General features: G+C 39.1%; 1 protein-coding gene across 1 annotated transcript in view; it reads left to right on the top strand.

The window, feature by feature from the left end:
* The window catches only part of LOC128733621 (eukaryotic translation initiation factor 5B), a 178,797-nt gene that overhangs the window by 66,217 nt on the left and 95,866 nt on the right, over positions 1-16,714 (top strand). The window contains exon 5 of the mRNA XM_053827343.1: positions 14,250-14,326. Within this exon, the coding sequence (XP_053683318.1) occupies positions 14,250-14,326 (77 nt within the window). The remainder of the gene's footprint in view (positions 1-14,249; positions 14,327-16,714) is intronic.

Here is a 16,714-nt window from a genome sequence, read left to right as displayed (position 1 = left end):
GTTCGAATCTCGGCTAGGAGAGGCTGTTAGAGTCAATAGGATCGTAGCAACTGGCCCTGCAATTGTCTTGTACTCTAACAGCTGGCTGCGAAGTCTGTCGTATAAAAACAGAAGGTCATGTTTCGCTAACGGAATGTAGCACCTAGGCTTTGCTTTGCTTTGCTTTTTGCCTCCAAAATAGTACGGATATGCCAATTTCGCGCATGAAATACGATTTATTTAGCATGTATATTTGTACGTAATGCTGATTTTTACCTTTTTTATACATATGAAAATGCTAGCTGGGTAGTTTGCCATGTTGCGCTTATCCGCTTTTCTACATAATTGCAAAAGCATAGAACCTTTTCCAAGACTCCGGACACTTGTTTTATTCAACTGACATATTGCAAATCTTCTACAGTAGTTTGCATAGTACTTCTACTCATACTTTGAGAACGGCTGATGGAATTCCATCATGACCGACACTAAAGCATATTTTCAATTTCGGAAGGTCAGCCTGAATATCAGCTACAGAAAATTGAAGAGGGCTAAAGTCTAAAATATTTTCCAGAACATTATACATTGATTCAAGAACATTACATGAGAAGAAGGAGCTGAATTGTTTGAATATTGTCAGCTACCGAGAAACATACTAGACGGGAGGCCATTTTGTTTACGGTTGTTATTGACAAACGACCAGAAACGCTTTGGATTTTATCTCAACTCGTCCTAGGTACGCTTTACAAAGCATGAATACAGCAAAGCTGTGGGATTAACGTCCTTTCTAAGACTTGACCCTTCTTTATCGACAGACTTCGCAGTCGGCTATTAGAGTACAGGACAGTTACGGGGCTAGTGCAAAAATCCTACTCGCTCTATCTAGCAGCACCGCCTAGCCGAAATTCGAACATATTGGCTTTTTGGACCAGCATCGTACCTCGAAACCAACTAAGCGGTCAACATGAATACAGATGTCAGTTATAAACCCTATACTCACTTGGTTGAAAGCACACTTTGTCACGGGATTACGCCTGTTAGTATACCTTCTTAAAGCAACAGACCTTTCCTGTTTTAAAAATCGAAGTCTGTAACTGAACCACGGTGGCTCCATAAATGTCCAAGGTGCAGAAACATGTAAATAAAACAAGTTTTTTTTAACATTCCATCGAAATAGTCAACGGCTTGGTCCACATTATCAGTGTATCTAAATATTGTATCTAAAATGCAAAATGTCAGCAAATTGATGCGGTTTATGTTGATTTTGCAAAAACCTTTGATAGAGTGCCACATTCTTTGATGGTAGCGAAGCTGGAAAAAATGGGATTTCCTGAATGGTTAACACGGTGGATACTGTCATATCTCACCAGTCGCGTTGCAGTCGTACGTGTTAATGGAACCAAATCCCTACCATTTGAGATTCAATCCGGTCTGCCCCAAGGAAGTCACCTGGGCCCACTGCTATTTATTCTCTTTGCAAATTCTGCATTCTCATTCTGCAGAAATAGGCATCTTACCTTGTTCGATTACAAAATGGATTCAGCCAGTATCACCCGAGTCGATTCTGTTAAAGATTTGGGCATTCTTCTAGACAACAAATTGTGTTTCACTCATTACATTACATTACATTACAGCTACTACTGCTAAAGCGTACGCTATTCTGGGCTTCATAAAAAGGAATACGCAGCAGTTTACCGACTCTTATTGCTTGAAGTCTCTCTACTGTGCGGTTGTACCCAGTATCCTTGAGTATGGGGCGCTTGTATGGGCGTCCTACCACGCTATCCATGTCAACTGGATCGAACGAATCCAGCGTCACTTCGTTCGGTACGCTCTGCGGTTGCTGCCCTGGGATGATCCAATTCGACTGCCTGCTTACGAACATCGATGCGCTTTAATACGTCTGCCAACGTTGGTGAATGGGAGGTCTGTGCTGCAACGACTATTCATCTTTGATCTGCTAGGAAGTAATATCGACAGCCCGGAGCTCTTAAGTCGAGTCCGATTTAACGTTCCACCAAGGCATACTCGACGAGCTGATTTCTTCAGGCTTCCATTGCACCGTACTCAGTTCGCTCAAAGCAATCCATTTGACGTATGTTGTCGTGTATTTAATACTGTTTCTGACGATCAGAGATGCCAGGTGATTTTTTGAAAAGTCTTCACGAGTCAAGGAAAAATGTCTTCATTTGTCTGCTTTCGGCTTTCCGCCCATTTAAATTGCATGGTGAAGACATGTCTTCACATGTCTTCAAGTGAAGACATTTCACTTTTTTGTAACAAAAATGTCTTCAAAATGAAGACATGTCTTCACTTCTGGCATCTCTGCTGACGATTATGATTTTAATGTTACTCGGACTACTTTCAAACTTAGAATAGGTAATTACTAAGAACTGTCTGTACGAAATTTCGAAGCATAAACAAATAAATAATTAAATAAAAATGAACGTAAATAAATCAGCTTCAATTCAACACCAGAACAAAATATTCGGACCACTATAGTGATCGTAAAGGATATTGCATTCAAAATTTATTCGACTTAAAAGTTGACGCATCGCATTTTATGCGTAGGGGAGCAAGCTGCCAAGCTGGTTTTCGTGTAAGTCATTCCACAACGGATCAGATGTTTACCCTGCGTCAGTTGCTTTTTATTTATATTCAAGTTCCGGGAGTACAACTATCACCTGCTTGTGGACTTTAAGGCGGCGTACGATTCAACCAAACGAAATGAGCTGTGGCAGATATGTATGGTTTATGGCTAAAACATGGTTTTCCGACGAAATTAGTTACGCTGATTCGTGCGACGCTGGATGGGTCAAAATCATGCGTCAGAATAACTGGTGTGACCTCAACCACTTTTGTGACTTTGCGTTCGATGGACTAAAGCAAGGGGATGCCCTCTCCAACCTGCTATTCAACATTGCCTTGGAAGGTATAAGAAAGGTGTATTACGAAGAGCAAACGTGAAAAGGAACTAGACTATCATCAGGAAATCTGCTTTTGCTTTTTAGTTTTGCGGATGACGTCGATATCATTGGAATTAACCTTAGAGCAGTGAAAGACACCTTTAGACCTTTTAAATGGGAAACACTGAGATTGGGACTTACCATTAACACCGCCAAAACGAAGTACATGATTGCTGGTAGGGAACGTGGGAGTCCACATGATGTTTGTGCCGAGATGGTGCTGGATGGGGAACGATATGAAGTAAAGGATTAATACGTATGCCTTGGTGACATGTGACAACAATGTAAGCCACGAAGTGAAATAACGAATTGAAACTGTAAATCGGGTTTTCTACGAATCACATAGTCAGTTTAAGTTCCGTGGTTTGCAATTTCTAACAAAACTTTACAAAACAAAACTATAGCACACTAATCTATCCGGTGGCCCTTTATGGACCTGAATCATGGACGTTAAACGCAAGCTCGACGAGTACTTTGGGGTTTTGAGTGTAAAATTCTGCGATCTATGCTTGGTGACAAAATGGCAAATGGAGTTCGTCGCAGAAGCATGAATCACAAGCTATATCAACAGGAGGGACCAAACGCCCATCTGCGTTAACAAACACATGTAAGGAATTCGACAGCAGTTGAGCCCCCTGTATATCAAGCATACAATATGCTGATATAGTGAAGGTACAAGAATGTGACAGGCTACGGTGGACTGGGCAAGTGGCCAGAATGTTTGATAATAAAGTAGTCACAAGCACAACTATTTTCAGCAATGAACTAGGAAGAGGCCGTAGGCTTCGGGACAGATCCCGCACCCGATATATGTGCGCTGTCGAGGAGGATCCGCGTGCAGCTGGTGTTCGAGGGGATTGGAGAACGGCAATCCAAGAATGACAGTATTGGAGGACCATAATTGATTCGGTGTATGATCGAATCGTCGTCACTAAAATAAAGTCAACTAAGTATATTGCCAAAAGGCATTATGGACGCGAGACCGAATCGGACGTAAGCTCGAATGAATGTAAAGCCGAATGGGCATAATCTTTGTATAATGCTTTTGAAGATGTAAATGATTTTTCATTATTCAATAACAAAAAATATTAGACCTAAATTTATTCATATCCATTTGGGTCTACCTTCTGACGTTGCTGTCGACGATATTGATCAGCATTCAAGGATTTGATGACATAATAAAATGGGAAAGCAGCATTTTTTCAATCATCATTGAGAGCTTATCGATCCTGATTAAAAATGCAGTAATAACACAAGTAGCCTTGCGATAAATTTTTGTTTTGTATGTTAATATGAGTTTTCAAGCTAGGTTTAACCTGAATGTGTTTAAAACTAGGTTTTTGAGCTTTAACCTTTTTTTACAAAATTTATAAATACAAAATAGTAAATTCGTGTTGCGTACAGCTTCAAAGCGCCCAACAACCCACTCGCAAAGTTATGAATGGATGCAACTTATACTCGATGTCAGTTGTTGTTTTCTTAGTGTTATTTCCCCCTTCCATTCTTCTTGTTTCGTTAGTACGTTTCCTTTCGCGTATATGCACAATCGAGTTTTTTTTTCGCTCCTCACCCCTTGGCAAGCAAACCGTTGCGTTGGTTATGCGCCTTATTCCATTCAGTTAATGAATAATGAATGAACGAGGTGGTGGAACCGGTTTGTACCATTAACTTTAGACTACGCACTCGCAAACAACGCGATACGAGATGGCGAGAAAAAGTTTATAGTGTTTTTTCGCACATTCTGTCCTCGCCGTTGTCTACCTTCGACGATGTAATGTATAGGTTTGCTGCAATGAAATAAAATCCGATAGCGCAGAAAAAATGATGTTAAAACTTGCAAGTGTGTATCAATTATTTTGATTCCAAATTACGTTCGAAGGTTAAGTTTGATTCGCTTTGCTGTGGGAACATGCCTAATTGATTAAATAATTATTATTGAAAAAAACATTTGCTTAGAAATATCATAGGCCACAATTTCCTGAAGCATTTCTACTCATCACCTTTTTATTGGCATTTTTCGGTTGAAATTTCCCTCTAAATATAAATGTTTTAAATGTTTGAAGGCAAAAAGAATTTAAAATCAGAATTTTCAAAATAAAACTTTATGGTTGTGGTTGCAGATAATGTAAGAGATAATATGCAAAAAGTGTGCTCCACAGGAACTTTACATTCCGTCATGATGACAGTCGTTGGAACAAGTGGTTGTTGTCTTAGGGGTACGAGTCCCGAACTGTTATGAAGACAACCTGCACCCGTTATGGAACAGATAGTAAAAAATCTTCTTGATTATGGAATCACTCTATACCATAGTCAACAGTTGCAACCATGAATATTTAAATTTAACCTTCATTCAACCTCCTCCATTGGAAAAACGTTTTGAACACCTGAACCTAATCAATCGACGTTATATAGAAAAGGCAAGATAAAATCCAGCGGGGTCAGTCCCGGCGTAGTGGTTAGCATTCACGCCTCTCACGCCGAGGACCCGGGTTCAAATCCCAACCCCGCAGAAGTCACGAATGACCCAAAGCTGGTTAAAGTGACTATAATCTAAACAAACAAACAAGATAAAATCCAATGTTTTCGATGTAAGTATGTATGTATGTATGTTTGTGGAGACCATTGTTGGATTACAGAAGGTTACAGAAATTCTCATTAAGTAACTTATGAGCATTAAATTTTCACCAATCTAATAATTCTTGTTGCAGGTCAAGTTATGGCAGGCCCAAGTTGTACTAAATCACTGTTTGTTTCCACATTGCGCTCAAAGTGATTCACTTTGCAACTAGAATCCGGTTTGTTTGGTTTCTCTGCTGGCCACCCCTGAAATGCCGGAGGAAATGAAAGTTGCTTCTCTGTCCGAACATAAGTTCATCTGCCTGTGCATACACATGCATGGAGAGAGCAAGAGGGAAACACAAGCTATAATCTAATCGTCATTAGCAACAATCGTTGTTAAACCGTTAAATTCCCACTTTTGCGCTGCCGGAAATCCCTGCTCCGGATATATCATTGTGAGTCACAGTGCCATCGAACGGCGGGTTGCACTTTAGCATTATTCGCGCCAGCTATGCTAAATACCCTACTTCTCGCTGAATGTTGTATTGCTTTATGAACGAATGCTCCCGTGTATGGAAGCAAACTGATCGGAAGTTCGTTCCAACGTTGGCTGTACCTTCTCTATGCCGCGGTCGGAAACCAACCGGACATTGCATACTGGCGCGCGTGTGCGGTCTAATTATTTTGTCCGCCGATTTGCCACCAACTTCACCGCCGACGTTAGCCAAGTTGGCCCGGATCGGCAAACAATATAGCAAGAAAACCGGACGGAAACAGCATTCAGTGTGTTGGAGCCTCTGTGTTAGTCGGAAACAAACGGCACCAGGGTGGCACTCAGTAAATTGTGGTTCAACTCGGTTCTTTGTACTGTGGCTATAAATTAACTGAAGAGGTGTATTTATTTTATAGTTATTTTTTGGAGAATAATAATAAATTATTATGAAGAACAAAGTATGCCAAATGGAAACAAAAACTCAACAATAAAATATTGGAAGAAATATTTAGAGTGTTTGCTAGTTTTGCTTAAAGCGCCAAATGAGGAGCGCCAAAGTATTTATGCTTAGCATCAAAATGAGGAGAACAAAACTGACAGTCGTTCTCTCAAAAAAGCGTTGATAACGCTACGGAAAAGTAAGCATGATAAAAGTTAATATGTCAAGTAAAATTGTATGGATATTGATGAAGAAAAAGTTATATCACAAATTTAATGAATTGTGGTATCTTTCATTTGGTATGAAAATCATTAAAATCGGTTCAGTGGTTCAAAAGTTATGAATGTTTAAGGAAAGGTTGGTAAAAAGGTAATTTTTGTGCCCACCCTGACTCAAAAAAATCTAAAATTTACTGAAAATGAATACTTTACTTACTTTACGTTTTCGGCAATATTCCGCTTAATGAATCCATAAGCGTGCAGGGCGCTATATCTCCCCGAGCAAAGTTCCATAACATAAAAATAGCAAAATTTGTTATCCTGTGATCAAGTTTTGATAACAGGATTTGGTAAAAACTTGTATGAATTAAGTGACAACATAACAAAAATGATAACAAAAATCGTTCGGCATGGTATCAAGTTTATACTATACTCAGTTATCGGTGATAGCAAATGAAGTCCAAATTTTGTTATCGAATTTCTTCACTATTGAGAACATGTGTTGTTATCATGATGTTACCTAAATAACAAAAAAAAACTTCTTTACCATAGTCTACTATATCGACATTTTGTCTCGGCTAACTGCCAAAAAACTAAAAATAATTGTTGGGAGTTACAATGGGTGCCTCGAAAAAACCTCCCCATGCGTTTATACTTATTCTACCGGCCAGGATTGAACTCACGCCTTAGAGCACCCTGTGCAACTACCTTACCTGTGCACCACAACTACTCTTGTGTGTGACTGGGTTAAAAGCGTATGTGCTTTGGCCAATTCGCTAATATGGCAGTGACGTTATGGCACTGCACGATCTCTTTTACACTCGCAGTGCTGCCCATATGGAAGTGTGAAATTGTTCAAGAGTTTTCTGTCTGTTTTATTCTCTCCCTCTTCCCCCTGCGTCGCAGTAAATGGCTTCGCTGTCAAAGTGTCAACCGTAGATTGAAGTCTGCTATAAATAGAAGCAAGCTTTGAGTATGTCGACGAATATTGTACAATCGTGGTGTTTTTTTTTCGAGTTTAGTTTCGCATCAGTTTCAATTTTCATTCTAATTCGAAGCTCATTATTAGTAAACTGGATTCAAAGAATAGAAACTTTACTACAAAACAGACTGACAGAACTCTGCTGGATTCCCGGTCATGCTGTCAAGGTTATGAAGCAGCTACAGCACTCGTGCGCTAATTGCGCCTCCTCTAGTCGCACCGTCTTTTTACTGCACGTTCGCTAGTTGCACGATAGTGCAACTAAAAAACAGTTATCTGTCAAACGGCACGTGGTTTCCTAGGTGGTTGCTATAAACAAAAATGCAGCGATGCCGAACAAAAGCTCTCTTCTGCATTACGTAGATATATTAAAAGCAAATTAATTCAAATTCTGCTAAACTTTGGAATGAATTGGACACGTATTCCTTAAGCTTTTGGTTCGTTTTTAAAGATTTAACTGTCTTTTTCACAATCTAGCGCACGTGTGAGTGCATGTGAAGAATTCTTTACGGTGAAAACGTATCACGTTTTACAATAAATATTGGCAGCCATCGTGCAATTACAAAACGAAATTCGCTAGTTGGATCACCTCATTCGTGCAATTAGCGAACGAGTGCTGTAATCAATTATCCGCTAACGCTACACGGAGAATAAAAATGTAGTTTCAACCATATTTATGGTTGTTTTACGCACAAACAAAAATTTCGTTTTGCTTCAAACTGAAAGGTATGATTGAAATGGAAATATTTATTGTTATATCAATGTTAACTTCAAATTTGAAAATACTTTACTTTTAATTCAAAACTGTTATTTTCTTGGTTCAAACAGAATCTCGTTTTGAAACAACAATATTTTCAGGTTGTTATAAAAATATTTTATTGAGGCTTAAAGCAACAATCATTTTGTTTGACACAAACTGGAGCTTTTTCGCTCCGTGTAGAAACAATACCGTGGACCCCCGTTCGTTTGACCGTTTTCAATCTGAACACTTTTTAATTTGCACCCCGTTGGTTTGCACGACGTGCAAATTAAAAATGGTTCAAATGTCATTCTCAACATGACATCATTTGCTTATGCAGACAATGCGCATAAACGCGATTTGTTTTTACCGATCTAGCGTGTTTAATCTGTTTCACATTGCGTTTTCCCAACGATTATGATAGAAATCCAATCGGAGAATGAAATATTCGCTACTTCCAACTTCCAACTGAATCAAACCATCAAAACAATAACAAAGAGTAGGGCGACCAGTTCACACAAGTTCCAGTATGTTTAGGGTTGCCAGTTGTTCAAATTAAAAACTAACCTCGTTAGTTTGCATGAGGAATCGTTCAAACGAACGGGGGTCCACTATACACCTATTTCAACAGCAATTCCGGCAGAAGTCGCTATGAAAGAAATGAAACGTAAGATCGAACAACATTGGGACAACTAGTGGTTTTCAATGCAAGACGTAAAACTGCGAGAAGTGAAATTTGAAACTAAAAAATGGGTAGACTGCAGCTACGCCTGCGATCAACGTATTCTAACCGGACTGGAAATTGGGCATACGAGACTAACACATAGCTTTTTACTTAACAAAGACTCACCACCATTATGCGATTATTGCGAAACCACAATTAACGTACGACACCTTCTCCTCGACTGCAGAAAATATATAGACGCCAAACGAAAATGTAATATTGACGAAGTAACATTACAAAGACTCCGAAACGAAAGTTATAGTGAAGAAAAAGTGATAAAGTACTTAAAAGAATGTAACTTGTACAATCAATCATGAAACTGTAAGAAAATAAACGCTAACTCTGCGATTACTGCGGTTTTTTCACCAATTTTTAAATTCGAGCGGTTTTTCGACGACTTTTAGATTTTAAATAGCTTTCTAGGTGATTTTTGAAGTAACATGGTTTTTTTACAGAATTTTTCGAATTACCATGATTTTTAAAACGGTTTTACGCGCCGTTGTATCCCTCGTGGGAAAAAAGACTTGAGTAATACACAAAAACCAGAATAGGAAAGTTTCAATATAAATATTAATAAAAAAGCGAACACATTTTCATTTGAGCAAGTTTAATTAGTAATAAATTATAAAGAAAATTAAAAAAAAATGATAACTTTGACAATTATTTAATGGCGAGCATGTTAGTAGAATCTCAAAGGAATTTTTCGTTTTATTCTGTTATGCAACAAATTCATGAAAGTAAATATTTTGTATACGAATCATACGCGTGTAAACATTTCTTATTTGATCTTGCATAATAACTTTGAGCTAAAACAATCTGCCAAACTAATTGACAACGCCAAAAGGTGACGGTGGACATCAGAGGGTTAATATATTACTTCTTTTTATTGAAATCGCAAAATGATTTGATAGTATTTTAACTTGTTTAGAGGGATTATTACGGATAACCTATCTTGATATCCGTGTACCATATCATGTTATATAGAAATATTCATTAAATAACATCAACATAACATATTGAGTTATCCGTTAACAAAACAAGTTATCTTGTAGTTATTGCTTTGTGATCAAACTTTGCTCGGGTCTGCATATTAGCGTTGGTAAAAGGAAATGCTTATCAACTTTAGGGACTATATTAGCTCGTTTCATTGCGCCTGATTATTGTTTTCAGGTATAATAAATTCAGGTTGCCATACGGTTTTCGAGCCGTAAATCTCGCATGTGCATAGTATTTTTCGATATAAATTAATGAATTATGGTTGTTTATGAGTACAATTACCATTATATTAGATTTATAATAAAAAGGATGTATTTTATATCTTAATTTTCGTAATTGCCGGCTCTAGAAGAAGTTTTTCGAATATCCAGGTTAGTTTCATATAACTGGTGCTTACATACTTACATTATCCATTTAGCTCCCCCATCTAATAACAACAATCCATTTCCCGAAATACTTGTGAAGATGCAGAGCATTTCCTGGTCTCTAGTAGCAACAATTATTTGACTAGCATTCCTTCCCATCCTACCAGGACCATTCGGCATTCGGACGTGGCCGGCGTCGGTATTGATTAGCATGCAGGAATCTGATAAGGATGCACAATGAGGAATAGCATGCTGTCTCAAGTATGCTCTTCCAGCCATCATTTTGCTATTTTCATCGGTCATGGTCAATAACGGAGTAGCAGCACACGGGCGGGGTCCTATGCTTATGCTTAATATTCCGCTTAGTGAATCCATCCCGAATTAAAAAGTTGTCTGCACTTTTCCCGGTCTTGGGCTGCCGCTCTCCAGTCGCCCCCAACACCCGCTGCTCTAGCATCCACGTCAACAGCTCTCATCCAACAGGTTCGGGATCTGCCTTGAAGTTGTCGACCTCTGTCGGGTTCTCTGCTAAATATTGTTTTCGCTGGTCTCTTATTCGGCTACATGCCCAGCCCAGTATAGCCTGTCGTGTTTCAGTCGCTTCACAATATCCGCATATTTGTATACTTGGTATGTTTCATGATACATGCACCTGCACCACACTCCTTTGTCTAATATGCCACCAAGAATTGATCACAGGATCTTACGCTCAAAGATGCCAAGATCTCGTCTGTCGCTCTCTTTCAACGTCCACGCTTCGTGGCCGTAGAGTACCCCCTGGAGAATTAACATCTTATAGAGTGCGAGTTTTGTACGGAGTTGCAGGCTACGGGACCTCAGCTGGTTACGTACTGCATAGAAGGTTCTGTGGTCAGCCGCTATCCGCCTTTTTACTTTACGACTCACGTCGTTATCACGTGTCACTAACGTATCAAGGTAAACAAATTCGTCGACCACTTCAAAAGTATCTCCATGTATCACCACCGCAGTTCCAACACCCGAAAGGCTACCATGCTCTCTACCAGCCACTATATAATTTGTTTTGGCAGAATTTATGATAAGCCCTATCCCCGCAGTTTCTTCCTTATAGCTCTTCAGTTAACACCGATGATATCGATGTCGTCCGCGAACCCTAGGAGCATATGAGATTTCGTGATGATCCTACCGCTTCTCTGCACGCTTGCCTTTCGAATAGCACCTTCCAATGCAATGTTGAACAGCAAATTCAGTAGTCCGTTAGCTTGCTTCAAACCATCTAACGCCACAAACGATTACGATGTCTCACCTGCTGTGCTGACGCTTGATTTTGAACCATCAAGGGTAGGACGTGTCAGCTAAATCAGTTTTGTTGAAAACTCATTTCGTTTAATTGAATCGTCTATAAATATAGACTTCAAGGCGGCGTACGATTCGATTAAACGAAATGAGCTTCAAACAAAACTGATTTGGCATATGGTGAATCTGCAATTTGAATTCCCGGAATTTATCGAGGATCGCATTCGAGTCGATGGCCCTTTTTATAAATAGGGCATATGAGACCTTCCTACCAGTTCGCAGGTAGCTCTTCCTCATTCCTTTAGTATAACCTGATAGATTGCACAATACAGCCGTTCGATCCTGACTTTCAAAAGTTCGGCGAGAATGCCGTCCTTTTCTGCTGCTTTGCCGTTTTTCAGCTCTCTCGCTGCTCTAACATCGTTCAAAATAGGTGGAACCTAAGGGTAAGCCGGTTAGAACATTGTTATAGACTCAATTTAGGGAACAGCTTACCTCATTGATTACAATTGCGGTACATTCATTTCACAGTTCATGGCACACTGTGGCCCACCTTTTTGACATTTAAATTTTGTAATGATAGGCACTGGCAGCCCTGCCAATGTTTGTTATTGTCAAAACAATCAAAACAGTCTGGCTAGGCGCAGGCGAGTTTGACAGGTTTCACACGATCAGCACCTCAGCGGCACAGTAAGGCACAGACGGAACAAAATTTCTATGAACGAGGTGAACGGAATGTTCTCAGCAACTTACCTTTGGTGGAACCCCAGCTTGTCCATTGGAGCCCTTTTAAATTTTGACATATCTTTTTTCGTGAAATTGCTAAATCAAGCTTATGTCTGATATGAATAAAAACGTAACGTCGTAACGTTAGCATTAAAAAAATGGACAAAAATTGTCGATTTTTCATGGGTTTATCGTTACATGCACTGACGAAACAACGCATGCAGCATCAGTCATAGTAATTCATGAGTCGGCAGGAAAAATTTGAAAGCTCTACCAGTCGAACTTTAACCGTGATGGCGAAAATAAAGAAGCTAGGGTAGACGTACCAGTAATAGTAGGTGTACCAGTAATAGTGGAAACTCGAATCATTTCATAATTTTGACGGATTTTAGAATAATTCCCCGAAAATTTCAATTTTCTATTGTTAAATATATATTTTTTAACAGTTTTATCTAAGGTACATGTAGTTAAAATTTAGGATGTTGGTACAGAAATGGTAAATTCCTTTTGAACAGACCAATAAGGTGCAATTGGCTAAGAAATTCGCAACAATTCATAGCATTTTAACAAGCCTACGCTGTTATCCACCTTCTTCCATGCTCGCTGCAAGCGTTACTAAGAGCGGTAAACAAAATTCCACTATTATAGGCAAAGGTTCCGCTATTAGAGGAACATTACCACTGGGGGAGCACAGACTAATGTCAGGAAAAGCAATGGACGACGACACCTACATCAAGGCAGACTTCTATCAGTTTCCTGGGCAGGAGTTTTATACGGCTACCGGAATGCAAAAGGAGGCAGACATTTTCAACCATATGAAATTGTTAAATTTTACTAGTAATATCTGATTTGACAGACTACCCGTATCCCGTATCTAAAAAGCATCCGCATTATTCCTTGCTTATTTGGCTGGATTTGGCACTCTTCCATTACTGAACAAAGGTCATGGAGTGGTATGTCGCGCAATTTAGAAATATTTTTCCATCGTTAAGCGGAACCCGAAGAAGATCCAAAAAAAACTGTTGGAAGCAAGGAGCAATTTATAGGTAAACTGGTGTTCTGGTGATGAACAAAGTGGACGAGGGGGCTGTACAGAATCTAATAGCTGAATAGTTGAATTAAAGTCCTGGCAATTCGCAATATTTTTTCGGTATATTTAACTTTGTAATTAAACATGTTTGTATTTTTTTGTTGAAAATTCTATCAATTACACAAATTTCACCCTGAGTACAACACTGCACATCGTGACATGGATGGCTGTTGATAAACTGTGGCAGCGCAACGTTGCCTGAGTGTGACCATAGTAATTGCTACCGGATGCAAAGTCCGGTCACGTCCATCATCGTCGCACTCTAGTGACCAAAAAATGTCGCCAATAGCGGATCTCTTGCTGCATTTCATGATATCGCATGGTTATTAGTTCTGTAGAACAATTTTGCTTACTCTTTTAGTATACTAAAATCGTCCAGAAACAAACATTTTACGTAAACATACAATACAAACATTTTTCTAGTTATCATAGAATTTTAAACAATGAACACTATTGCAGTATAAATCTGTAATTTCTTCCGACCTATCACAATGTTTAAATCGTTTGTTGCAGGGAGATTCCTGTTTAGGTTTTTCCAAATGTTGTTAAATTGACTAAATCATAAGGTATATCACTCGAAGTGGTACCGGTATCTTTGACAAAAACTAAAATCCGTTAATCACCATTATAATACATTTTAAAATTTAGCTTTCCAAAGCATTCCTTACTAATTTAGACTGTTTTTGTATTATTATTTTCAGTATTCCGGTATTCGCATCGGGCCTGTCGTAAAGCGAGATGTCATGAAAGCGTCAACTATGTTAGAGCATGAAAATCAGTAAGTATTCTGGCAAATCATTGAATCAGTAGCATTCAGTTTACTATTATTGAACTAGTATAATGAGTATTATGGTTTAGGTTTATAGAGGTTTTTTTTTGTAAATGATGTTATTACTATGGTGTACATTTTTTGAAAACATTTCGATTTTTTGCGACCTTGAACGCTCCGACGAAAGCAGCGAATTGTGCGGATGATAAAGAATTTAAATAATGAATTTCTGTCAGTTTTGGGAATGCACTTTTGGCACCCCGAAGTGCTTCTGCCAGCTGCAACCGATCCACTTGCGAAAACCTTTTACTGCATGCTGATCGAAATTTAATGGAAGTCGTAAAAACAATCCAGGATGGATTTTTAATGTCAGTTTTCACGACTAAGACGGCGAACGTGATTTTTGTTTTGGCCTCAAGTGTCGCTTCTCGTTTGCCTGCCGCTGTGGTGCACGCGAGCCGTCGTAAAATATAATCGGTTATTATGAGCAAGCTTCTGCCTTAAGACAGGCAAATGGGTTTTCAAAGTATTTCAAACGTTACGTTAACTGGAGAATTTGTTGATAAGTTATGAGTTATCGCGACTGCCGAAGTAATGCGCTTAAATATTTTGTCTGGGCATTAAAATTTGAGACATTCCGGTATTCCCAACAAATAACCAATTCTCATCATTTGCAGCCGGCATTTAACGGTGGCAAAATGTTAAAGAATACATCAATTCTAGCTTTATACGAACATCGTAAAACGTGTATCCGGTGCATCATCGGTGCATCACACTAAACGCTTCAAGTTGCTATAAAACGGCACTTATCGGGTTTTATTCTTTGCGAGGTAGATTTGTTATAACAGATATTAGTTCGAGCGGTTGTATTTGGAATTTCAAGTGTTCCAGCCCATACGTTATTTGAAAGGTTGATCGTAAAATATGCGGGTGAACTCAGTAATTGAATTGTGGCTTACTTCTGTTTTACAAGCATAATGCATTTGCGTTATGGATGAAAAAGTTATGCAGTGTTACTTCATAGTTTCGGTTAACTCAAACTGGAATGACTGGTAGACAAAATTACAAAACGTTATATTTTACTACGTTAGTCTTTCTAATAGATAGAGGAAATAAAGTCAACACAATAAACATGAGGTTGAGTCAACAAAATGCAGCTTAACATGGGGTAATTTAATTCTACAATAACAATACTGGTGTTTATTAGCTCCTTATACGAAACTTATTGAATCAATTTTATCTGTATTTTATTTCATCTTCAATAGGCTGATAATCAACCAATCAATCAATAAAAATCAATGAAAATTCAACCTCATCTTTTTTTTTATTAAAAATAAAAGCATTCTGCAATTTTACGTCGAACATTTGGGTTTTATTTTGCAAAATTTCATGAAATTATTTACATCGAGCTTTGCAGGTTATGTATCAGTGTCACATTGCCCGACTAGTTTACTTTTGGTATTATACAAGTCACACGTGACACAATTCTGTCGAGTAACTCGACTGAACCGACCGCTAAGAAGCTGGTAACTCAACTGTCAGCAAATGACGAATCAGTTTGTTTTCGTTTGGTCGTGCATTGAGCCGCTTTGCTGTCAGTTCTGCCTATACTCGACGCGCAACACTGACTGAATCGAGTCGAGTTGCTCGACATGACTTACATAATAGGGACGTAATCAGTTGACCACTACCCTGAGAAGGGAAAAGCGCCAGAAAAAGTGGTGACGGTTCGTTATCGATCCTGCGCCGAGCGAATTATGGTCCTCCAATACTGTCGGTCCTGGGCTGTCGTTCTCCAATCTCCTCGAACACCAGTTGAACGTGCATCGCCCTCGACAGCGCACATTCATCGTGTGCGGAGTCTGCCCCGAATTCTACGTCCTCTTCCTGGTTCTCTGCTAAAAATAGTTTTGGTTACTCGGGTATTCTGGTCACTTGCCTAGCCCACCGCAGCCTGCAACATTGTTCTACCTTCACTCTTTCAATTCAACATATTTGTATACTTAGTTCCCTTAGTTCATTTTGACATTAAGTATAGATCGCAGAAATTTTACGCTAAAACCCCCCAAGCATTGCCGTCGATCAGCTTCCTTTAGCGTTCATGATTCATGTTCCCAAAATGCTACCGGGAGAACTAGTGTTCTATAGAGTACCAGTTTTGTGCAAATTTTCAAACTACGGGACTTCAGCTGGATACCTAATCTGTAGAAAGCCCGATTCGCGGCTGCAATTCGTCGTTTTACTTCGCGACTTACATCGTTGTCACGCGCACCAAGGTATATGAATTCCTCCACTACCTCATATCGTTCCCCATCCAACTCCATCTCGGCACCAACAGCATTTGAATTTCCACGTTCCCTGCTACCAACCATGTACTTCGTTTTAGCGGTGTTAATA

The sequence above is a fragment of the Sabethes cyaneus genome, chromosome 2 (assembly GCF_943734655.1).
Source record: "Sabethes cyaneus chromosome 2, idSabCyanKW18_F2, whole genome shotgun sequence".
NCBI classification, from domain to species: domain Eukaryota; kingdom Metazoa; phylum Arthropoda; class Insecta; order Diptera; family Culicidae; genus Sabethes; species Sabethes cyaneus.
This window is presented reverse-complemented; position numbering and strand designations above follow the sequence as displayed.